General features: G+C 43.2%; 1 protein-coding gene and 1 non-coding gene across 2 annotated transcripts in view; both read right to left on the bottom strand.

Moving 5' to 3' along the window:
• Positions 1–24,916, bottom strand: part of Atl3 (atlastin GTPase 3) — an 81,926-nt gene that overhangs the window by 49,082 nt on the left and 7,928 nt on the right. The window contains exons 2-3 of the mRNA XM_004656575.3: positions 693–907; positions 326–469 (exon numbers count right to left, since the gene is read on the bottom strand). Of these exons, the coding sequence (XP_004656632.1) occupies positions 326–469; positions 693–907 (359 nt within the window). The remainder of the gene's footprint in view (positions 1–325; positions 470–692; positions 908–24,916) is intronic.
• LOC123458207 lies at positions 2,099–2,202 on the bottom strand. Its single transcript, XR_006635504.1, has one exon. It is a non-coding gene; the product is annotated as a U6 spliceosomal RNA (small nuclear RNA).

The raw sequence follows: 24,916 nt of genomic DNA, 5'->3' as shown, positions 1-24,916 counted from the left end.
AGGGCTTGGGAGATAGTTCATTTGGTAAAGTGCTTACAAAACAAGTATAAAGACTTCAGTTTGAACCCCAGAAACTATGTTTAAAAAAAAAAAAAAGCTGGGCATAAGGATATGTGTTCGCAATCCCGGCACTAGGGAAGAGGAGACAGACAGATCCCTGGGCCTTACTAGACAGCCAACCTATTCTACTTAGTCTCAAAAAAGATAGATGGTACCAGAGAGGTTCTCCTCTGGCCTCCATGCACACATGTACTAACGCATACACTAATTAAAGTTCTCTTTTTGCTGTTTTGTTGTAATTTCTAAGTACTTTTTCAGTCCTTACCTTCTTCCCACCTGGCTTCTCCATGGTGAAAACTTCATTCCAGATCTGAATCCCAGTGGTTTCTGGGTCAGAACCACCTCGCCATGAAAATCCTGTTAATGGCTCCTCCGGGTCACCCAACCAATTTGAATGGCCACCTTCCTTCTACAGGGGAAATAAGAGATTAGTGGAAATCTCAAAAATCATTGGTATTTGTTTTCTGCAGTGCTGGGGATAGAACCCAGGTCCTCATACACATTAGGCTGGCACTCTATCATTGAGCTATATACCCAATCCCCTCCACTAAAGTTAAATAAGTAATTATATATCAAGCATAATTTATTAGCTTATTTTGTTCATTTTCAACCTTAAAATAATTATTTCTTACTTGAGAATATAAGTATCGTAGCATAAAGTCCAGAATGAAGGATTTTCCCTTTCGAAAGGCACCAGCCACTGATACTACCACCACATCAAGATCTCGGATGTGGTCCTGCAGGAGGATGCTGGCCAAGGCTTTCTCGTCTAGTTCAAAGGAGTGCTGGTCTTTGTGAACCAAAACCACCTGCACTGGACCAGGCTTTCTGCTCTCCATGGCATCACCTATGTTCATTTAGAAGAAAAGAATAGTTTCAACATTACATACATTACATTACATTACATTACATTACATTACATTACATTACATACATACATACATACATACATACATACATACATAGCATTAAGGACAAAAACTTTCCTAAATAATGCAGATACACTAACTGTAGAATGGGGAAAAATGAAAAATAGGAATTCATTAATATTAAGAATATTTTTTCAGGCTGGAGAGATGGCTTAGCAGTTAAGATGCTTGCAGGTGAAGCTTAAGGACCCAGATTTGATTCCCCAGTATCCATGTACACTAGAAGCACAAGAAGGCATGTATGTCTGGAGTTCATTTGCAGTGGCTAGAGGACTTGGCATGACCATGCTGTCTGTCTTCTATCTCTGTCTGCTTGCAAATAAGTAAAAATGTATTTTAAACTTTTATCCATTCTTTCTTTCTCTCAAATAAACAAAAATAAAAAAAGCCAGAGAGATAGCTTAGTGGTTAAGGTGCTTGCCTGCAAAGCCAAACAAAAAAAGATGTCAATAATAGTTAAAAAAGACAAAGCTGGGGCTGGAGAGATGGCTTAGCAGTTAAGATGCTTGCAGGTGAAGCTTAAGGACCCAGGTTTGATTCCCCAGTATCCATGTGAAGCCAGATGCACAAAGTGGCACATGCAACTGGAGCCTGTTTGCAGTAGCAGGAGGCCCTGGCATGCCCACTCTCTCTGTCTCTCTTCTCTCTGTGCTTGCAAATAAATATATGTTTTAAAATTAAAAAAGAAAAAAGACAAAGCCCAGTATGGTGGCTCACACCTGTAATCCCAGGTGTTTTTTTTCTTTTCTTTTCTTTTTCTTTCAAAACAAGGATTTAGTAAATGAAAGATGTGTCCACAAGTCAGTGTCTGTCAAAAGCTGAAATTATCCAAACTGTGCAAATGCTCAACTCAAATCAATGTCACACACTGTACTGTCAAAAATGTGGAACGGGGCTGGAGAGAGGGCTTAGCGGTTAAGCGCTTGCCTGTGAAGCCTAAGGACCCTGGTTCGAGGCTCGGTTCCCCAGGTCCCACATTAGCCAGATGCACAAGGGGGCGCACACGTCTGGAGTTCGTTTGCAGAGTCTGGAAGCCCTGGCATGCCCATTCTCTCTCTCTCCCTCTATCTGTCTTTCTCTCTGTGTCTGTCTCTCTCAAATAAAAAAATATATATATGGAACGCTTCACGAATTTGCATGTCATCCTTACACAGGGGCCATGCTAATCTCTGTATCGTTCCAATTTTAGTATATGTGCTACCGAAGCAAGCACTAATCCCAGGTTTTAAGAAGCAATCAGATCGTGAGTTCCACACCAGCTCAGATTAAAATGGGACCCTATTTCAAAACTATATATTTTTTGCCTCTATTGGCTAGATAAAAAAGAATTTATGGAGCAGGGCGTGGTGGCACATGCCTTTAACCCCAGCACTTGGGAGGCAGAGGTAGGAGGATCACCATGAGTTCAAGGCCACCCTGAGACTATATAGTGAATTCCAGGTCAGCTTGGGCTAGAGTGAGACCCTACCTCATAAAACCAAAAAACAAAAAGAATTTATGTGGATAATCTCTTTTTCTTTATTTTTGAACTATTTATTTACTTATGTGTGTGCATGTATGGGCACACATGCACAACATGTGGGGGTCAGAAGATAACAGTGAGGCATCTGTGTTTCACCTGAGACAAGGTCTCTTGCCACTGCAGGCAAACTGCCAGACTGTAAGTGTCAGACTAGCTGGCCAGAAAACTATGACTTCTCCTTGCTCTATCTCCCATTGTCAGAGGCATGTTGGGGTCACAGACATATGCATACCTTTGCATCCAGCTTTACACAGGTGATGGGGCATTTAATCCAGGCCAACAGGCTTTGCAAGTGAGGACCTTTAACTGCTGAGCCATCTCCCCAACCCGATTTTATTTTACTTGGCACATACGCTGTGTGATATGTATGGTGTATATATAATATGCACAATGTATGTGGATGTGCACACATGCATGCAGAAACCAAAGAATGTTGAATATCCCCCTTCTGGTGGTTTGATTCAGGTGCCCCCTTAGACTTAGGTGTTCTGAATGCTAGGTTCCCAGCTGATGGAGCTTTGGGAATTAATGCCTCCTGGAGGCAATGTACTGTTGGGGGCGGGCTTATGGATGTTATAGCCAGTGTTTGGCACTCTCTCCTATTCTTGTTGTCCACCTAATGTTGGCCAGGTGATGTTCACCCTCTGCTCATGCCTTCGTTTTCCCCTGCCATCATGGAGCTTCCCCCTCAAGCCTGTAAGCCAAAATAAGCCCCCCCCCCCTTTTTTTAATCCCAAAAGCTGATCTTGGCTGGCTGATTTCTGCTAGCAACGCAAACCTGACTCCAACAGCAATGTTGGTACACAGGAGTGGTATCATTTACTGCTGGACCCCTGACTGTGTGGCTTTGACCTTTTGGAGCTGATTTTCAAGAGGAATGTGGAAGGATTTGAAACCTCGGCCTAAGAGGTGCCTTGCAGTGCTGTAAGTACTATTCTGGTCAGAGGTGAAAAACCTGAATGCAAGACTGTGAAGTTTGGCTGATAAGGGTGAGAAAGAGCTTTGCCTGGACTGGGCTAGCAGTCTGTGAGAGGCTTGCTGTGATGCCCTTGTCCTGAGAAGTTGTGCAGGGCTGCACTGCATAGAAATGGACTAGGGTGAGCAGAGGGATATGGGAGAGAAAAAATGAAATCTTTGGGTGAAATTTCTGCCTGTTCAACTGCAATTGAGTGATTACAACCTTTGAGATTGGGCCAGCTGACCTGCACTGGGACGACAGAAAGAATGCAGCCTTTTGAAAGGGTCTGAGTGCTCAAAGAGTGTCCTGTTCTTCAAAGTCTGCTTTATTCCCCCCTGGATTAACAAACTGGCACTCTACCTGATATTGTAGAGTATTAGAAATACAGGAAAGAGAGGGTCATTGAGTTTGCAAAGCGGTCTTATATTTTGGAAACAGCCATGGGTAGTGTGAAGCAGGTTTGCTGGATGCCTGAATGGAGACCCCATGGAGCCATAAGGAGGAAGGTTGCAGTGGAGACCTAGAAGAGATGCTGGGACCATGAGACTACTGCTGAGGACAGCTGCTGGCTCCAGATGAAGTTTTCCAGGACTGTGAGTAGCCTAGCTGGAGGGGCAGAATTGGAACTTGAGACTTGTTGCTGGTTAGAATTATCGGACTTGGAGATTTGTCACTGACTAGAGTTGTTGGACTTGGAGCTAGAGTTTGATGTTTGCCTTGTTTCAATCTTGTATTGGTTGAATATTGCATTGCTGTGACAGTGCCATCTTTTGCAGTATGAGTGTTTATTCTGTGCCACTATGGGTTTTGGGGGGACTTTTTTTGGTATTATGGCTCATTTAAAAGACCTTGGATTATGTGGCTATTTGAATATCATTAGGGTTGATTAAAAAAAATGGGAGACTTTGAAAGTTGGATTGAATGCATTGCATTTTACGTCATGGATGGTCATCAGTTTATGGGGGCCAGAGTGGAATGTGGTGGTTTGATTCAGGCGTCCCCCATAAACCTAGGTGTTTTGAGTGCTAGGTTCCCAACTGATAGGAGATTTGGAAATTAATACCTCCTGGAGGCAGTGTATTGTTGGGGGCGGGCTTATGGGTGTTATAGGTAGTGTTCCTGTTGCAGTCAGGTCTGCATTGCTGGAAGAAATCAACCAACCAAGAGCATCTTGTGGGAAAAAAAGAGGTTTATTTTGGCTTACAGGATCAGGGGGGAAGCTCCATGATGACAGGGAAAACGACGATATGAGCAGAAGGTGGATATCAACCCCTGGCCAACATAAGGTGGACCACAGCAAGAAGAGAGTACCAAACACTGGCAAGGGGAAACAGGCTATAACACTCATAAGCCCACCCCCAACAATACACTGCCTCCAGAAGCGTTAATTCCCAAATCTCCATCAGCTGGGAACCTAGCATTCAGAACACCTAAGTTTATGGGGGACATCTGAATCAAATCATCACAGTTCCCTTGCAAGTGTTTGGCACACTGTCCTGTTCCTGTTGTCCACCTGAAGTTGGCCAGGAGGAGATGCTCACCCTGTGCTCTTGCCATTGTCTACCCCTGCCATCATGGAACTTCCCCTCAAGCCTATAAGCCAAAATAAATCCTTTCTTCCCCACAAGTTGCTCTTAGTCAAGTGCTTTCTGGCAGCAATGTGAAGCTGACTGCAACACCCATCTGTTGCTCTTCCCTGTTACTTGCTTGAGACTAAATCTCTCACTGAACCCAGTACTGTTGTTTTCTTTGTCAGACTGACTGACGAGTGAGCCCCATCAATTCTTCGGTCTCTTCCCCCACAGGTCTTGGGTTACAGGTATGCATGGCCATGCCCAACTCTTTGTTTTTCCTTTCTAGGCAGGGTTTTACTCTAGCCCAGGCTGAAACTCATAGGTATTCCCCTACATAAGCCCTTGCTTAGCATGTGTAAATCCTGGATTCCATCCCCAGCACTGGAAAAAAAAAAAAATTAGTTTATTCAGATCTTATGGAAAAGCCAATATTAAAGAAAAAAAATTACAGCAGCTAAAGAGATTGCTCAGTGGTTAAGGCACTTGCCTGCAAAACCTAAAGACCCATGTTCAATTATCCAATACACACACAAAGCCAGATGCACAAGGTGGCACTTATGTCTGGAGTTTGTTTGCAGTGTCTGGAGGCCCTGGTGCACCCATTTTATTCTTGGGCTTAAGAGATGGTTTTGTGGTAAAGGCACTTGCCTGCAAAGCCTCAGGACCATGTAAGCCTGATGCACAAGGTGGCCCATGTAGGTAGGAGGATTGCCTTGAGTTCAAGGGCACCCTGAGCCTACATAGTGAATTCCAGGTCAACCTCAGCTAGAGTGAAACCCTACCACGAAAAAGAGGGTTGGGGCTAGAGAGATGGCTTAGCAGTTAAGGCACTTGCCTGAGAAGCCTACCGACCCAGGTTTGATTCCCCAGAACCCACGTAAACCAGATGCACAAAGTGGAGCATGCAACTGGAATTCTGTAGTGGCTGGAGGCCCTGGCATCTTTTCTCTCCCTCTCTTAAATAAATAAAAATAAAACAAAACTTTACAAGGGGTTGGAAAGGTGGCTTAGCAATTAAGATGTTTGCTGGCAAAGCTAAAGAACTCAGGTTCAATTTCCCAGTACCCACATAAAGCCAGATGTACAAGGTGGCACAAGTACCTAGAATTCGTTTGCACTGGCTAGAGAGGCCCTGGTGTACCCATTCTTTCTTTATCTGCCTCTTTCTCTTTTTCTCTCTCTCTTTCTCACATATAAGTAAATAAATAAAATTTACAAAACAATATCCTGACTAGCAGAGAAAACTGGTTACTTCCCAAACATTCATTTCTCCATCTTGCTATGTAATAGAAATTTTTACTAATGAAGCTAGCATATAAAGTGATAGGTTTCATTAATGGCAATTTTATACATAAGTGTGATACTGTCCTAATTCATCCCCCTTTCCTTATGTAATTTGATAAATAGATTTTGTTGAGGTTTTGTTGTTGTTTTTGCTTTTGTTTTTGGAGGTAGGGTCTCACTCTAGCCCAGGCTGACCTGGAATTCACTATGTAATCTCAGGGTAGCCTCGAACTCATGGCAATCATCCTACCTCTGCCTCCTGAATGCTGGGATTAACAGTGTGTGCCACCACACCTGGCAATAAATAGGTTTTAGCACGGTATATGTGGTAGTTTGAATGTAAAATGGCCCCCATAGCCTCCTGTGTTTGTGATTAAGCTCCATCATGGAGGCTTGTGGAACCTTTGGCTGGTGGAACCTTGCTGGAAGAGGTATGTCACTAGGGATAGGCCCTGAGATTTGATAATCCAAACACCTTGCCAGAGAGCTAGCTCAATATTACTGCTTCCCCTCAGCTAATATGAAAAGATGTGACATCCTGGACATCTGCTCTGACATGCACCTCCCTACCATGATGAAACTTCCCCTAAAACTACAAACTGAGGACTAGAGAGATGGCTTAGTGATTAAGGTGCTTGTCTGAGAAGCCTAAGAACCAGGTTCGATTCCGCCACATAAACCAGATGCACAAGGTGGCACAAGTTTGTTTGCAGTGGCTAAAGGCCCTGGCACACTCGTTCTTTCTCTATCTGGGCCTCCTCAAATAAATGAATAAAACATTTCTTAAAAACACTGTAAACTGAAATAAACTCATTCCTTCCATAAACTTTCTGGGAAGGTATTTTGTCCAACAACAAGGGAGTAACTGCTACAGGATACAACCATTCCAAAGAAACACATTTCCAGTCCTTTTCATTGTTTTGAGGCAGGGTTTTACTCTAGCCCACACTGGTCTTGAATTCACAGCAATCTTCCTATCTCAGATTTCTGAGAGCTGGGATTTAAGACCCATACCAGGCATCAAGCAATGGGAAATGACTGGGAAAGACACAGGTAACTGCCAGGTCAAGCATTTTCCAGTTCCTGCTGCTTGGATATAGAAGTAGGAGTGAATCATTTTGAGGCAGGCATATAAAAGCTGCACCCCAGTATATAAGTACAAGAGGAAGGGCCTAGGACTTCATGCAGAAGTGCCACACTGCTTCATTTTAGTTCAAAACAAAACAAATGTCTATCTTATTTAAACCGCTAATGTGGAGGTTTTCAGATACAGCCAAATCTAGTAGCCAATTCAAGTCCCCCAAGCCATGCTGGTTATTAGACTGATGTACCAGATCTGTCAATTTCATCTATTTCTCTAGTATAGTTTAGTTAAACAATGTAACAACACCTTCCAGTGACTATAATGACATATAGCAAGCACAAAATAAATAACTAGCAAGGAAAGGATAATATATAGTGTAATACAGCTGAAGACTATAACTCTAAGGTGGCACAGTCAATATAAAAGGCATGGAAAGGCTGGAGAGATGGCTTAGCAGTTAAGGCACTTGTCTGCAAAGCCAAAGGACCTAGGTTCAATTCCCCAGGACCCACATAATCCAGATGCACAAGGTGGTACCATGTGTTTGGAGTTCATTTGCAGCAACTAGAGGCCCTGGTGTGCCCATTCTCTCTCTCTTCTTGTCTCTCTTTCTGTCTCAAATAAATAAAAATATTTTAAAAAAGAAAAACACTATGGAAGGGAACACATCCCTGATACTGAAAACTTAAAACAGGGGTAGTCATGAGCCCTAGGGGTGTAACGTCTGCTGCTCTGGCTAAATGTATATACTATGCTCACCAAACTGCCCAGTAAGCACTTCTGTTAATGCTCATACCCATATATTAATGCTACTCTCACTTTTGGTAGAGAACCTTCTCTTTTCAGATGGCAGTCACCTTGGGATGACTCAGAAGGCATCATGGTGCTGGGAAGAAGTAACAGGAGTACTCAGCACTGCAATATCTCTATCACATCTTCCAAGGCTCAGGGTCCATTGTGGAAGAGGTGGCAGAAAGAATGGAAGAGCCTAAGGAAGGGTAGGACTCCTTACAACATACTCCTCTAGATACAAAATGGCCTGACACTACCTATACAAGGCCATCATAATAGGAGGATCATGACATCAAAATAAGAGAGAGACTGATTGAGAGGGGGAGGGGATATGATGGAGAATGGAATTTCAAAGGGGAAAGTGGGGGGAGAGAGGGCATTACCATGGGATATTGTTTACAATCATGGAAGTTGTTAATAAAAAAAAAAAAAAAAGGTTGTATAGGTACAGAGGAAATGGAATAACACCATGATAAGAATGCATGCAGTCAGGCTGGAGAGATAACTAAGTGGTTAAAGTTATTTGCTTACAAAGCCTGGTACTGGGTTCAAGTTCCCAGTAGCCACATAAAGTCAGACAAGTGTCACATGTGCTGGTGTCCATTTGCAGCGGCAGGAAGCCCTGGCATACCCATGCTCACTCTATCTTTCTCTTTCTCAAATAAATACATAAGTAAAATTTTTAAAATGTTTGCAGCCATGCAAAATCAACAATGCTTCCACACAAGTCAAAGACTACTAAGGACACTTGGGGGCGAGATAAAAGTTTTTTTCAATTTTTTATTTATTTAGTTGCAAGGCAACAGAGAAAGAGAGAATGGGCATGTCAAGGTTTCTTGCCATTGCAAGCAAGCTCCGATGTACACGCCATTTTTGTGCATCTGGCTTTATGTGGGAAACAGGAATCAAACAGGGGCTATCCGGCTTTGCAAGCAAGTGCCTTTACCATCTCTCCAGCCCAAAAGTGTTTATTCATCTCTTCTCTTGCTCCCTGCAATAGAATAGAAGAATATAAGAGAACAAACTGTATTTAGTGGAGGCATCTGGGTGGGCCTCCATTTCTCTTCAGTAGTATTAGCAGTCATCAACATTCACTGGACTAAGAAAGACCTTTTTGCCAGACGCCTTTAATCCAAGCACTCAGGAGGCTGAGATAGGAGGATCACCATGAGTTCAAGGCCAGCCTGGAGCTACAGTGAGGTCCAGGTCCACCTGAGCTACAGTGAGACCCTGCCTCTTAAAATAAAAAAATAATAAATACATAAAAACCTTGTTTACTAACCATGTCTTTTGACTCAGGCCATATGAAGGGAAAACTCCTTTTAAACAGTATACATCACTAGCAGTTTAATGTATACCAAAGCAGCTCCTTGCTTTTCACCATAGCATCTTCAGCTTGCCTTCTAAAGATAACAGGATTTTATTACTGATTTTCCAAGTGAAAACTTCATTTCTACTCATCCCTCTCCAGAGGTCAGATCAAGCAAGGTCTTTTATTGATTTATCCTTACATCTTGTACTCCATAATACTTCAGATTCTTTAATCAAAATCTTAAGAGACGGGCTGGAGAGATGGCTTAGCGGTTAAGCGCTCGCCTGTGAAGCCTATGGACCCCGGTTCGAGGCTCGGTTCCCCAGGTCCCACATTAGCCAGATGCACAAGGGGCGCACGCGTCTGGAATTTGTTTGCAGTGGCTGGAAGCCCTGGCGCGCCCATTCTCTCTCTCTCCCACTATCTGTCTTTCTCTCTGTGTCTGTCGCTCTCAAATAAATAAATAAAAAATGAACAAAAAATATTTAAAAAAAAATCTTAAGAGGCAAGCTGGGCATGGTGACATACATCTTTAATCCCAGCACTTGGGAAGAAGAGGTAGGATTGCCAGAGTTCGAAGCCAGCCTGAGACTACATAGTGAATTCAAGGTCAGCCTGGGCTAGAGCAAGATCCCACCTGGAAAAACAAAACAAAACAAAACAACAAGAACAACAACAAAACCTTAAAGGCCTTAAAGGCTAAGTATAGCACTCACTATGGTGGCTGAATCAGATGTCCCCATAAATTCATTTGCTCTGAATGTTTGATCCCTAGCTGATGGCAATTTGGAAGGTAGATCCTTCCTGAAGCAGGTATGTTACTTGGGCTTGGGCTTAGGGGTGTTATTGAAGGAACCCCAGGAGGGGGACCCCACGCTCTGCCCGGATATGGCGACACCCCAAATCACTCACGAGAAGTGGTCTTGATGCAAACTGCAAGAGGATTTTATTCCAAGCGCGCTGGGGCCCACAGTCGTACACCTCACAGGGGTAGAGGACTGCAGAGCCCCGAATGCAGGAACAGGACAGTTTTTATAGGGTTTCTAACAAAGCCTGTGCATTAGACCAATCATTTTTTAATATCAGGAGCCCGCAGGGTGCGAGCCAGTCAGTTTGTGCCACCCATAGTTTCTAAGCCAATTAGTTTAATTTGTTCAAGCCCCTCGTGGACCAATCATTCTCTTATGATCTTGGTGGTCAGCATTTGCACAGGTCCTTGGGTGGGAGTAGCAGAGTGTGGTGCCAGTCTCCTATGACCTTGGAGGTCAGCATTTGCGCAGGTCCTTAGGTGGGGGTAGCAGAGTGTGGTACCAGTCTCCTATGACCTTGGTGGTCTGAGGCAGGCTACTACAGCTTATAGTGCGAGCTACTAAGGCTTACAGTGTGGGCTATTAAGGCTTATGGTGCAGGCTATTTACAGAAACCAAATAAGTGGTTCACTTCATTACTCATTTCCCATCCTTGAGGGCTATCTCATGCCCTTTTTACCTAGTTTTATATTAGGAGCGGGCTCTGATATAATGAGAAGAGGGATTCTTTACTTGCTTTCAACAGAGTAAAGCCTGGAGTTTGAGGTATGCAGGGGCCCGCTTAAGCTCCCTTTGGAGCATGATAGTATTTCTGGGCTTCTGAATTCTTGGGCCTTTCATTATAGCCACCTCCCCCTTGCTAGAATTCAGCTTATCCTCTTGCTACTGCTTTTATCTGCTGTGGTAGAGGTGATGACCAGCTTCTGCTCATGCCATGCTATCCCCTGCCAGCATGGAGCTTCCCCTACAGACTGAAGGCCAAAATGAAATTAAAAAACTTTCCTTCCTAGCCAGGAGCAGTGGTGCACGCCTTTAATCCCAGTACTCGGGAGGCAGAGGTAGGAAGACCGCTGTGAGTTCGAGGCCACCCTGAGACTACATAGTTAATTCCAGGTCAGCCTGAGCTAGAAAAAGACCCTACGTCAAACCCTCTCCCCCCTCCCCAGAAAAAGAAACTTCCTTCCTTTTTCTTTACCACTGAGTAGAACTCATTGTGTAGGAGGGCTAATCGAAATCTAAGAAGATATAAGTGTCATATGAAAACCTAGTTTTTTGGACAACGCTCAGAAGCCATAGATTATTACTAGAAAATTTTCAGTGCCAGGGATGGTATACCTTCCAGTAAGTTGTTGGCCAGGGAGGTCCCAGATACCCCCTGTTGCAATCAGGTTCACAATGCTAGTAGAAATCACCCAACCAAGAGCAGCTTTTGGGAAAAAAGAGGTTTATTTTGGCTTATACCTCAAGGGGAAGCTCCACAATGGCAAGGGAAAACGATAGCATGAGCAGAAGGTGGGCATCACCCCCGGCCAACATAAGGTGGACAACAGCAACAAGAGGGCATGCCAAACACTGTCATGGGGAAACTGGCTATAACACCCATAAGTCCACCCAACAATACTCTCCCTCCAGCAGGCGTTAATTCCCAAATCTCTATCAGCTGGAAACTGAACATTCAGAACACTTAAAATTATGGGGGACAACTAATTCAAACCACCACACACCCCAAAAAACATTACAGGCCATTGCCAAGGCCCTTGTTTTCTCACCAGGAATAGAAGGTAACACCCTATTGCTGAAGATTCCACATACTTGGGCTGCAAGGTCACTGAGAAAAAATGCTAGAGAAGAGCTGAAAACCTCCATGTAGACCAGCTGACAGAAAGCTGGAAAAAGCTACACTGCATGCAATTCAATGGGAGAGAGAGAAATCCCCAGTGAAGATACTCATCAGTGGACACTGCAAGCCTTAAACTTGACCAGCCAGGCCAAATGAGCCAACAGGTGCAATAGTGGCATCTGTTATGGGGAAAACCAACTACCCTCTAATTGGACTGGAGGCCCACTCCATGAGAGGGAATACATCCCTGATACTAAAAACTTACAACAGGGGTACTCATGAAGCCCGAGGGGTGTAATGTCTGCTGCTGTCTGGCTAAATGTATATACTACGTGCACCAAACTGCCCAGTAAGCACTTCTCTTAATGTTCATACACATATATTAATGCTACTCTCAATTCTAGTTAGAGAAGCTTCTCTTTTTAGATTGCAGTGACCTTGGGATGACTCAGAAAGCACCATTGTGCTGAGAAGGGACAGAGGAGTGCTCAGCACTGCAATATCTCTATCACATCTTCCAAGGCTCAGAGTCCATTTCAGAAAAGGTGGCGGAAAAAATGTAAGAGCCAAAGAAAGGTTTGGACTCCTTACAATGTGCTCATCCAGACACAAAATGGCCTGGATATCCATGACCTCACAGTGCCTGACACTACCTACACAAGACCATTATAACAGGAGGAAAAGATTATGACATCAAAATAAAAGAGAGGCCGGGCATGGTAGTGCACGCCTTTAATCCCAGTACTTGGGAAGCAGAGGAAGGGGAGGCAGAGGAAGGAGGACTGTGAGTTCAAGGCCACCCTGAGACTACATAGTGAGTTCCAGGTCAGCCTGGGCTAGAGTGAGACTCTACCTTGAAAAACCAAAAAAAATAAAAATAAAAATAAAAGACTGATTGAGAAGGAGAGGGGATATGATGGAGAGTGGAGTTTCAAAGGGGAAGGTGGGAGGAGGGAGGGAATTACCATGGGAGAGAGCCAAGAAAAAAGAGACCCTACCTCAAAAAAACAAAATAATTAATTAATTAATTAATAATTAAACTGGGCATGGCACACACCTCTAATCCCAGCACTCAGGAGGCAGAGATAGGAGGATCACTGTGAGTTCAAGGCCACCCTGAGACTACCAAGTGAATTCCAGGTCAGCCTAGGCTAGAGCAAGACACTACCTTGAAAACCCCCAAAACAAAAAAATCAAAAATTAGAGGGCATGAAGATATATCTCAGTGATAGACAGCCAGCCTACAATGTATAAAAGGTCTTTGGTTTCACCCATCGCAACGCAAAATACAAAATGAGACATATTTTATAGGTTGATAACTCAAAGCTAAAATTTCCATCCTGTACAAAACCTTTCACCGTTCTCTTCACTGTCTCTATTCTCATCCACCCAGGAAAGTTTATTCTCTTTAGTCTTTCTATTGGGAGAATGGTAGGACTCAAGTCCTATCTTGCTTGTCCTGTCTTAATTTCAAGCTTACAAGCCATGCAATCTATGCAACTACTCATTCCCATGGCCTGAAACATTCTTCCCTCTTGACTCTTGACAAATACTTACTCATACTTCAATAGTCAACTCCCCTTGTCCTGATCGCCCACCACACCCTCCCAGAATCTATGACTTTATACACTAAAAACAAACATAAAAAAATTGCAATTAAGCCGGGCGTGGTGGCACACACCTTTAATCCCAGCACTCAGGAGGCAGAGGTAGGAGGATTGCCGTGAGCTCGAGGCCACCCTGAGACTCAACTCCCCCCCCCCAAAAAAAAACCAAAAAATTGCAATTTAAGATAAGGCAAGGCCTAAATCCCAGCTCTCTCTACTATAAACTCAAAAACTTAAGTTCTATGAGGGAGGGAATTTTTGCCTCTTTGGTTTAATGCTTTATCAAAATCCAAGTTCCCAGAACAATGCACACAGATGGCAAATAAACAAAAATTCTTTTTTTGTTTTTGTTTTTTCAAGATAGGGTCTTGCTCTAGTCCAGGCTGACCTAGAATTCACTATGTAGTCTCAGGGTGGCCTTGAACTCACCGTGATCCTACCTGTGCCTCCCGAGTACTGGGATTAAAGGCATGTGCCACCACGCCCAACCATTAGTCTAGTGTGGGTGTTTTTTTGATATTGTTTTTATGAAATAAACAAAAATTCTAAGTTTCATCTCCAGCTAGAGGAGAGAGAAAGAGGCAGAAGGATTTCAAGTTTGAACCCAGCCTAGGCTACAGAGCAAGTTCAAGGCCAGGTTGACTACACAGTGGTTCAAGTCATAAAAAATGAGGGCTGGAGAGATGGTTTAGCATTTAGTTAAGGCGCTTTTTGCTTGCGAAGCCTAAGGATCCATATTCAATTTTCCAGGTCCCATGTAAGCCAGATGCACAAGGTGACTGTAGCAGACAGCTTCAGGTTCGCTAAAATGAACTTTAAGACCAAACACAGTTATGGAGGAAGGGATATTTATTGAAGCCTACAAATTCAGGGGAAGTTCCATAAATAACAGAAGCAGCTGGCCTGCCTTCACAGGATCAGGCAGAGAGAGAGAAGTACAAGCCTAAAGGTCAAAAGCCACAGCACACTTCAGGAACTCCAGCTAGGCACACTTTGCATATCTTTAGATTGAAATCTGAAACCCACCACCACACCTTAAGAGCTACCTAGTGACACTGCCTCCAGCCAGGTGACTGCAGATGCAATATACAAACAAATAAACAACTGAATATATTGGGGGCCATCTATTCAAACCAGCACAGTGCATTCAAGGTCACAGGTGTGCACAAGGTGGCTCATGTGTCTGGAGTTCAATTTCAGTGGCTAGAGGCCCTGGCACACCAATTCTTTCTCTCTCTCTCTCTCTCTCTTTCTCTCTCTCTTGCCTTCTCTCTCATAAAAACTGAACTAAAATAAAATAAAAAGTCAGGCATAGTGGCGTATTCCTTTAATCCCAGAACTCCAGAGGTCTGTTTCCACTGAAACTATGTACACGTTATTATTCATCATATTGTAATTAAAGGTTCATAAAGCTGGGCATGGTGATACGTGCCTATAATCCAGAAGACAGAGGCAGGAAGATCAGGAGTTCAAGGACAACCTCAGATGTATAGTAAGATCAAAGGCAGACTAGGCTACATGAAACCTTGTCTCAGAGCCAGGCATGGTAGTGGACACCTTTAATGCTAGCACTAGGGAGGCAGAGATAGGAAATCGTTATGACTTTAAGGCCAGCCTGAAACTACATAGTGAATTCCAGGTTCCCCTGGGCTAGAGCAAGACCTTACCTCAAAAAAGAAAGGAGTGGGGGGCTGGAGAGATGGCTTACCAGTTAAGGTGCATGCCTGTGGAGCCTAAGGACCCAGGTTCAATTCTCCAGGTCCCACATAAGCCAGAAGTACATGGTGGCATGTGTATGGAGTTCATTTGCAGTAGCTAGAGGCCCTGGCGCACCCATTCATTCTCTCTCTCTCCTTCTCTCAAATAAATAAAATTTAAAAATAGATCTTTAAAAAGTTTAAAAGCAGCAGCAGCTAGGCACGGTGGTGCAAGCCTTTAATCTAAGCAGGGTTAGGGTTAGGGTTAGGGTCTGGCTCTAGGATCGCTGTGAGTTCAAAGCCACTCTGAGACTATGGAGTGAACTGCAGGTGAGCCTGGGCTAGAGCCAGACCCTGCCCTGGAAAAAAAAAAAAAAGTCATGGGGCTGGAGAGATGGCTTAGGGGTTAAGGCGCTTGCTTGAAAAGCCAAAGGATCCAGGTGTGATTCCCCAGGACCCACATAAGTGAGATGCACAAGGTGGTACATGCATCTGGAGTTTATTTGCAGTGGCTGAAGGCCCTGGTGTACCCATTCTCTCCCCCACCATCTTTCTCTCACACTTAATAATAAAATAAAAATAGGGCTGGAGAGATGGCTTAGCGGTTAAAGTGCTTGCCTGTAATGCCTAAGGACCCATGTTCTACTCTCCAAATCCCACATTAAGCCAGGCACACAAAGGTGAGGCAAACATAAGGTCACACATGCCCACTAAGTGGCACAAGCATCTGGGGTTCAATTGCAGTGGCTGAGGCCCTGAGCACCAATTATCTATCTTTCCACTCTGTTTCTCTTTCGTGCTTAAAAAAAAAAAAAGCATATAAATAAATTAAAATAATTAAATAAAAAATAAAGCTGGTCGTGGTGGTGCACACCTTTAATCCCAGCACAGATAGGAGGACTGCTGTGAGTTCAAGGCCACCCTAAGACTACATAGTGAATTCCAGGTCAGCCTGAGATAGAGTAAGACCCTACCTTGAAAAACCAAAACTAACTAAATATAATGGATTTATCAACCAAACTGAAAGATCCTAGAAATTAGAGAAACTGTCACATCCAGCCCACTGCCAAATATAGGAAAAATAAATGTTTTAGTATCACAAATATAAATCCTATAATACATGTAAAAGCACCTCTATAACATCAGTTCCTTCCCTTCCCATTCCAACTCTTTCTTTGATTGTCAAATTTGAAGGATGTCTTTATCCATTGATCTTAATATATAATCTGGCTCTCATCTCAGTCCCTGTTGATACCATTCTCTGGTTTATCAATGACCTCTTTTTCCAAAGCTAGTGGCCATTTCTTAATGCTTACTTTACCTCTACCTCTCTTTGACAAAGCACAATTGCCACTTACTTCTAAAACTTGTCCATACCCATAACCCTAGTAATCCCAGCAACAGGAGGCTAAAATAGGAGGATTGAAAAGTTTAAGGCCAGCCTAGACTACATTGGGAGACCCAGTTCCAACCTCCACCCTTGAAAAAAAAAATAATAACATCTTAAAACCTCTGGAATCGGAGACAGCTTACATCTAGTTCTCTTCTGTCCCTTTATCATCCCTTGGGCTGTTTATTTTCTCTTAGCCTCCAGTGAGTAGATCCACACCAGTGCTCTACTTCAGTCTATAGTTTTTCATTGACACCCTCAATAAACTTATTGTTTGGTTGGTCTGAGATTTTGGTTTTGAGACAAGGTCTAAAACTCAGTATCTAGCAAAGGCTTTAACACTTGATCTTCCTGCCTTCACCTCCCAAGAGATTATAGGTATGTGCCACTACACCTGGCTTCAATGTACTCTTTATTTTTGGAAGTTTGGGTTTGGGTGGGTGTTTTTATGTTTTCATTTTTATTTATTTATTTGAGAGAGGGAGAGAGAGAGAGACTGAGAGAGAGAGAATGGGCACAACAGGGCTTCTAGCCACTGCAAACAAACTCCAGACACATGTGCCACCTTGCACATCTGGTTTACATGGGTCATGGGGAATTGAAACTGGGTCCTTAGGCTTCTCAAGCAAGCACCTTAACCGCTAAGCTATCTCTCCAGCCCTAGTGTTTCTTTTCTTTTCTTGCGTTCTTTTTTTGGTTTTTCAAGGTAGGATTTCACTCTAGTCCAGGCTGACCTAGAATTCACTATGTAGTCTCAGGGTAGCTTCAAACTCACAGTGATCCTCCTACCTCTGCCTCCCAAGTGCTGGGATTAAAGGCGTGCGTCATCACACCTAGCTCCTGGTTTTGTTTATTGAAGTACGGTCTCACTCTTGTCCAGGCTAACCTAGAACTCACTCTGTAGCCCCTGGCTAGCCTCAAACTCACAGCAATTCTCCTATTTCAGCCTCCAGAGTGCTGAGATTAAAGGCATGGGCAACCATACCTAGTTTGAACACTTTATTTTTATAATTTCAACTCTACTCTATTTTGATAAAACTTAACTAACTCTCTCTAATCCACATTTAGTCCAAATGTACAACTGCCTAAGGGGCAGATTCATTCAGGTGTTCCACTTACCACACTCACAGGAGGAATATGTGGAAATATATTGACTTAATAGTTGGAGACAAGTTCTTATTCCAGTTCTACCACTAATAATAGCCTGTGTGATCCTGGACATTTTTAGCTTTCAGTCCCATCAGTAAAATGAGTCAAACCTTTCATAACCCTCCCAGTGTTAACATTTTACAAGTCTGTTACACTTAGTATTTCAAAATGGTTCTTGTGACTCTACTTGTCTCAAATCTCTCAAGGCCTCTCCATGTTCCCAGTTCTATCTCCCTGTGTGTGATATATCACCAACTCCTTTCATTTCTTCTCTCCATAATTTAAGTTCCTGCTTTGACAAACATTATTAAGGGATGTTTTGTTGTTGTTTTTGGTATTTTGATTTTTTGTTTGCTTGGTTGGTTTTGGTTTTTTGAGGTAGGGTCTCATTCTAGTCCAGGCTGACCTGGAATTCACTATGTAGTCTCAGGGTAGCCTTGAACTCATGATGATCCTCCTACCACTGCCTGTGCAACCACGCCCAGCTCTTGTTTTTGTTTTTTGCTTTGTTTTGTTTGAGATAGGGTCTCACTCTATGGCCCACAGTGGGCCTAGAACTCACAGAAATCCACCTGCTTCAGTCTCCCCAAGTATCAGGATTACAGGCATGAGCCAGCACATCTGGATCACTTTCTGAAAAATCCTTAACTCTAGTGATTTTTACCTAAGCTCCAGGAACAATGCAACTCTAAGTGGCAACCTTATATGCCATCTCCCTTTAAGGAAGCAATTGTTTTCCAAATTCTGTACCTGAAAACTGATAACAGTTAATCCTATACTGTATACATTTATACAAAGGTGGATAACAATGTGACACTTTTGAAAATACGCAAAGATTTGGCCTATCTATAGTGACAGCTATCATCCATACACATAAGTAAACTTAAAGCCTTGCTTCAGAAAGTAAGTAGAAATACTCTTATCAGCATGCTAGTTCTGATTACTTCTCATAATACTCTATTAGTCTTCAAGTACGTTCAAAATCTGTTGTAACTATTAGAAAATAAAAAACAAAACTCTTGGGCTGGAGAGATGGCTTAGCGGTTAAGTGCTTGCCTGTGAAGCCTAAGGACCCCAGTTCGAGGCTCGGTTCCCCAGGTCCCACGTTAGCCAGATGCACAAGGGGGCGCACACGTCTGGAGTTCGTTTGCAGAGGCTGGAAGCCCTGGCGCGCCCATTCTCTCTCTCTCCCTCTGTCTTTCTCTCTGTGTCTGTCGCTCTCAAATAAATAAATTTAAAAAAAAAAAAAAAAAAACAACTCTTAACCAGTCAGGTGTGGTGACACATGCCTTTAATCCACTGACCAAACCAGCCTGGCCAAGCCCACAGCACAACAAAGAGGGACCCAGGCAGGCACTCAGCATAGGTGAGTCTGAGCCATCCCAAAATGTAACAGAGCCTACTTATACTGGGTCAGTATCTACTACAAAGCAAGGAAAATAGGCCTGTACTGGAAGTGCTAATTGCACCTTCCAAGTCAAGGAAGATGTGTTAGATATGATTGCCAATACAAATACAGGAAGCATTTAGAACACCAGACAAAACCAGAAGGAACCTCTCCTCACATACTATAATTAAACTACTAACAACACAAACCAAAGAAAATATACTGAAAGCAGTGAGAGGAGAAATACTAAGTGATCTATAAAGGCAAGCCATCAAGATAACAGCAGATTACTCAACAAGAACTTAAAAGCCAGAACTTGGAATGATGTATTCCAAGTTCTGAAAGATAACAACTGTCAACCAAGATTACTATATCCAGCAAAGTTATCCATCATAATTGATGGAGAAATAAGGGCTTTCCACAAAAAAAAAAAAAAAAAAAAAAACAGGCTAAAGGAATATATGACCACTATGCCAGCTATACAGAAAATATTTGAAGGGCTCCTTCATGCTCCAGAGAAAGAAAGGCACATACATAAGAAATCAGAAAATAATAAACCATATTCAAATAATGGTTAATACAAGAGAGTAAAGGGAAAATAGGAAGCAATATAAAGCAAGAAGAATGGCAAGAATACACACTTTTCAATAGTTTTTTTTTTTTTTTGCTCAAACATGTGTTTACTTCAAAGCAGTAATAATTTAAAATCATAAAAACCTTTCTGCCATTGAACATTGGAGGGTGAGGTTGGAGATGGGTGGAGGCACCTAGCAGGGACATGGGGCCCAAGCCATTATGAGCCAGGAGCAGCTGGGACAGACATCCTTCCAGCAGTTGCTTGTCTGTATCGTTCCAATTTTAGTGTATGTGCTGCCCAAGCAAGCACAATAATAACTTTTAATATCAATGCCCTCCATGTTCCAACCAAAAGAAACAGGCTTGCAGACTGGATTAAAAGATAAGATCCTTCTGTTTGATGCCTCCAAGAAGCTCACCTCTTCATACAGACACTATCTTAGAGTGAAAGGATGAAAAACTGTTATTTCAAGAAAATGGGCCTAGGAAACAAGCAGGTGTTGCTATTCTGATATCTGACAGGATAGACTTCAAACCAACATTAGTGAGGAAAGATAAAGAAGGTCACTTTAGCCGGGCATGGTGGCACATGCCTTTAATCCCAGCAGAGGTAGGAGGATCTCGTGAGTTTGAGGCCACCCTGAAACTACATAGTGAATTCCAGGTCAGCATGAGCTAGAATGAAACCCTACCTCAGGAAAAAAAAAAAAAAAAAAGGTCACTTTAAAGCTGGGCGTGTTGGTGCATGCCGTTAATCCCAGCACTCAGGAGGCAGAGGTAGAAGGATCACCGTGAGTTCAAGCCCACTCTGAGACTACATAGTGAATTCCAGGTCAGCCTGGGCTAGAGGGAGACCCTACCTCAAAAACAAAAAAACAAACAAATAAACAAAAGGTCACTTTAGGGCTGCTGGAGAGATGGTTTACTGGTTAAGGCACTCGCCTGTGAAGCCTTAAGACCCAGGTTTAATTCTCCAGTACCCACATAAAACCAGACACAATGAAGGCAGTCCTAAGAAGCAAATTTATAGCTTTAAGTGTCTATATAAAGAAAATTGCAAAGCCGGGCGTAGTGACACACGCCTGTAATCCCAGCACTCAGGAGGCAGACGTAGGAGAATCGCCGTGAGTTCAAGGCCACCCTGAGACTCCATAGTGAGTTCCAGGTCAGCCTGGGCTAGAGTGAGACCCTATCTCGGAAAAAAAAAAAGAAAGAAAGAAAAGAAAAGAAAATTGCAGACCAATCTCCCTTATGAACATAGATGCAAAAATTCTCAACAAAATGCTGACAGACAAGAATACATCAGAAAGATCTTTTACCCCAACCAAGTAGGTTTTACCCTAAGGATGCAGGGATATTTCAATATACACAAATCGATAAATGTAATACACTATACAAATGGGCTGAAGGACAAAAATCACATGATCATCTCAATACATACAATAAAGGCATTTGGGCAAATCCAACAACGCTTCATGGTAAAAGTCCTAAAGAAACTGGTAATGGAAGGAACATATCTCAACATAATAAGGGCTATTTATGGGCTGGAGAGATGGCTTAGCAGTTAAGTGCTTGCCTGTGAAGCCTGAGGACCCCAGTTCGAGGCTCAATTCCCCAGGACCCACGTTAGCCAGATGCACAAGGGGCGCTTGCATCTGGAGTTCGTTTGCAGTGGCTGGAGGCCCTGACGCGCCCATTCTCTTTCTTTCTTTCTATCTGCCTCTTTCTCTGTCTCTCACTCTCAAACAAATAAATAAAAATGATTTAAAAAATTTTTAAAAAATAAAGGCTATGACAACCCTATAGCCAACATTATACTAAATGGAGAAAAACTTGAAGCTTTTGCACTAAAATCAGGATCAAGATAAGGGTGTCCACTGTCTCAACTTTTACTTCATATGGTACTGGAAGTCTTAGCTATAGTGATAAGGCAAGAGACACAAATAAAACAGATACAAATTGGAAAGGAAGAGATCAAATTATTATTATTTACAGATGATATAACTCTATGCATAAGGGACCCTAAAAACTCTATCAATAAACTTTTGGAACTGATAAACACTTTTAGCAGGATACAAAATTAACATATCAAAATCAGTAGTCTTTCTATACTAGCAACAAACAAGCTAAGGATGAAATCAGGGAAACACTCCCATTCCCAAACAAATGAAGTGCCTTGGAATAAACCTAAGAAGGATCTCTACGATGAACACTTTAAAATACTTAAGAAAGAAATTACAGAACATACTAGGAAATGGAAAGACATCCTATGTTCCTAGATTGGAAGAATCAACATTATGAAAATGTCAATCTTACAAAAGCCAACCACACATTTAATGCAATCCCCATCAAATTCTAATGCTGAACATACAGCTTAGTAGTTAAGGCACTTGCCTGCAAAGCCAAAGGAACCAGGTTCAATTCCCCAGGACCCACATAGGCCACATACACAAGGTGGTGCATGTGTCTGGAGTTTATTTGGAGCAGCTGGAGACCCTGGTGTGCCTATTTTTTTCTCTTTCTACATCTGCCTCTTTCTCTTTCTGTCTCTCTCAAATAAATAAATAATACATATATTTTAAAAATTACAATGAGCCGGGCGTGGTGGCGCATGCCTTTAATCCCAGCACCCGGGAGGCAGAGGTAGGAGGATCGTCATGAGTTCAAGGCCACCCTGAGATGACAGAGTTAATTCCAGGTCAGCCTGGACCAGAGTGAGAACCTACCTCGAAAAACCAAAAAAAAAAAAAAAAAATTACAATGACATTCTTCACTGAAATAGGAAAAAGAAATCAGGGCTGGAAAAATGGCTTAAGCAGTTAAGGCACTTGCCTGAGAAGCCTAAGGACCCAGGTTCAATTCCCCAGGACCCACATAGGCCAGATGCACAAGGTGGCACATGTATCTGGAGTTCATTTGCAGTGTCTAGAGGCCTGGTGCGCCCATTCTCTTGCAGAGATTGGAGTATCACCATGAGTTTGAGGCCACCCTGAGACTACATAAGACTACATAGTGAATTCCAGTCAGTCTGAGCTAGAGTGAGACCCTACCTCAAAAACAACAACAACAACAAAAAAAAACTCTAAATTAACAATGATTATCCCCTTTAACTTATGCTGATCTCATTCTCCACTGGAGAACCTGCTTTTCTTTTTCAGAAGGCAGCGAGAACCGAGGACAATCAAAATCTGTCAGCAAGACAAGAAAAGATAGCTGACTCCATGGCAGGAGATGAACCACCCTTCACACATCAGCAAGTGCCCAGGTGAAACCATAAGGAACTGGCAAGATGAACAACAGTGCTGCTTTGATGGTGAGCCTGACAACCTGTGCCAGAGTGACAGAGACAGACACTGAGGATACTCAACACATACAAATGCAGAAATCCAGAAGCTCCTAAAAGCTCAACACTAAAGCAGACCAAAAATACACCCAACGGGGCTGGAGAGACGTCTTAGCAGTTAAGGCACTTGCCTGCGAAGCCTAAAGACCCAGGTTCAATTCCCCAGTACCCATGTTAGCCAGATGCACATGGTAGCACATGCAGCTGGAGTTTGTTTGCAATGGCTGGAGGTCCTGGTGTGCTCATTCTCTCTGTTTCTCTCTCCCTCTCTCTCTGAAATAAATAAATAAAAACTTTTTTTAAAAAGTTGAGTGTGGGGCTGGAGAGATGGCTTAGCGGTTAAGCGCTTGCCTGTGAAGCCTAAGGACCCCGGTTCGAGGCTCGGTTCCCCAGGTCCCACGTTAGCCAGATGCACAAGGGGGCGCACGCATCTGGAGTTCATATGCAGTGGCTGGAAGCCCTGGCGCGCCCATTCTCTCTCTCTCCCTCTATCTGTCTTTCTCTCTGTGTCTGTCGCTCTCAAATAAGTAAATAAACAATTAAAAAAAAAAAAGCTGAGTGTGGCGGGCATGGTTATGCATGCCTTTAACCCCAGCACTCGGGAGGCAGAGGTAGGAGGATCACCGTGAGTTTGAGGCCATTCTGAGACAACATAGTGAATTCCAAGTCAGCCTGAACTAGAGTGAGATCCTATTAAAAAAAAAAAAAAAAAAAAAAAAAAAAAAAGCTGGGTGTGGTAGTGCATGCCTTTAACCCCAGCACTCCAGAGGCAGAGGTAGGAGGATCCCGATGAGTTTGAGGCCACCATGAGAATGAATACACAGTAAAGTTCAAGCCAGCCTGGACCAAAGAAAGACCCTACTGTGAGGAGATGGGCGGGGGGGGGGGGGGGGGGGGGGGGGGAGGGGGGGGGGAGAATACCACAGCTCAGGGAACTTTCTTTTCTTTTTTTGTTAGAGGTAGGGTCTCACTCTAGCCCAGGCTGACCTGGAATTCACTAGGTAATCTCAGGGTTGACTCGAACTCACTGCGATCCTCCTACCTCTGCCTCCCGAGTGCTGAGATTAAAGGCGTGCACCACCACGTCCGGCAGCTTAGGGAATTTTGCGGAAGAGGGGGTGGAAAGATCATAACAGCCACAGGTTGGGAAGGAATATCCAGAGATCCAGAGGCATTGCCCTCCCTTTCCCCCCCTCCCTGTTCATGACTGACTGCTGCTCTCACAACTCATAACCCACAACCCCATGGGGAATACCAGCAATCCCATTGAGGAGGACCCTCATTGGAATGGGAGAACGGAGGAGGGAAATGATGAGACCAACACAATGATGTGTCCATACAAAGCATATACTTAAGAAAAAAATAAAGTTAAGCCGGGTCTGGTGGCACACGCTTTAATCCCAGCATTCATGAGGCAGAGGTAGGAGGATGAGGATCGCCATGAGCACTTGGAGGCAAAGGTAGGAGGATCACTGTGAGTTCAAGGCCACCCTGAGACTATCTAGTGAATTCCAGGTCAGTCTTGGCTAGAGTGAGACCCTACCTTAAAAAAAGCAAAACACTGAAATAAAAAAAAATTTAAGTTTTTAAATTTTTTTTTTAA

This window comes from Jaculus jaculus, chromosome 1, assembly GCF_020740685.1.
Source record: "Jaculus jaculus isolate mJacJac1 chromosome 1, mJacJac1.mat.Y.cur, whole genome shotgun sequence".
NCBI lineage: Eukaryota > Metazoa > Chordata > Mammalia > Rodentia > Dipodidae > Jaculus > Jaculus jaculus.
Note: the sequence above shows the minus strand (reverse complement) of the source record. Positions and strands in the feature narration are given on the sequence as shown.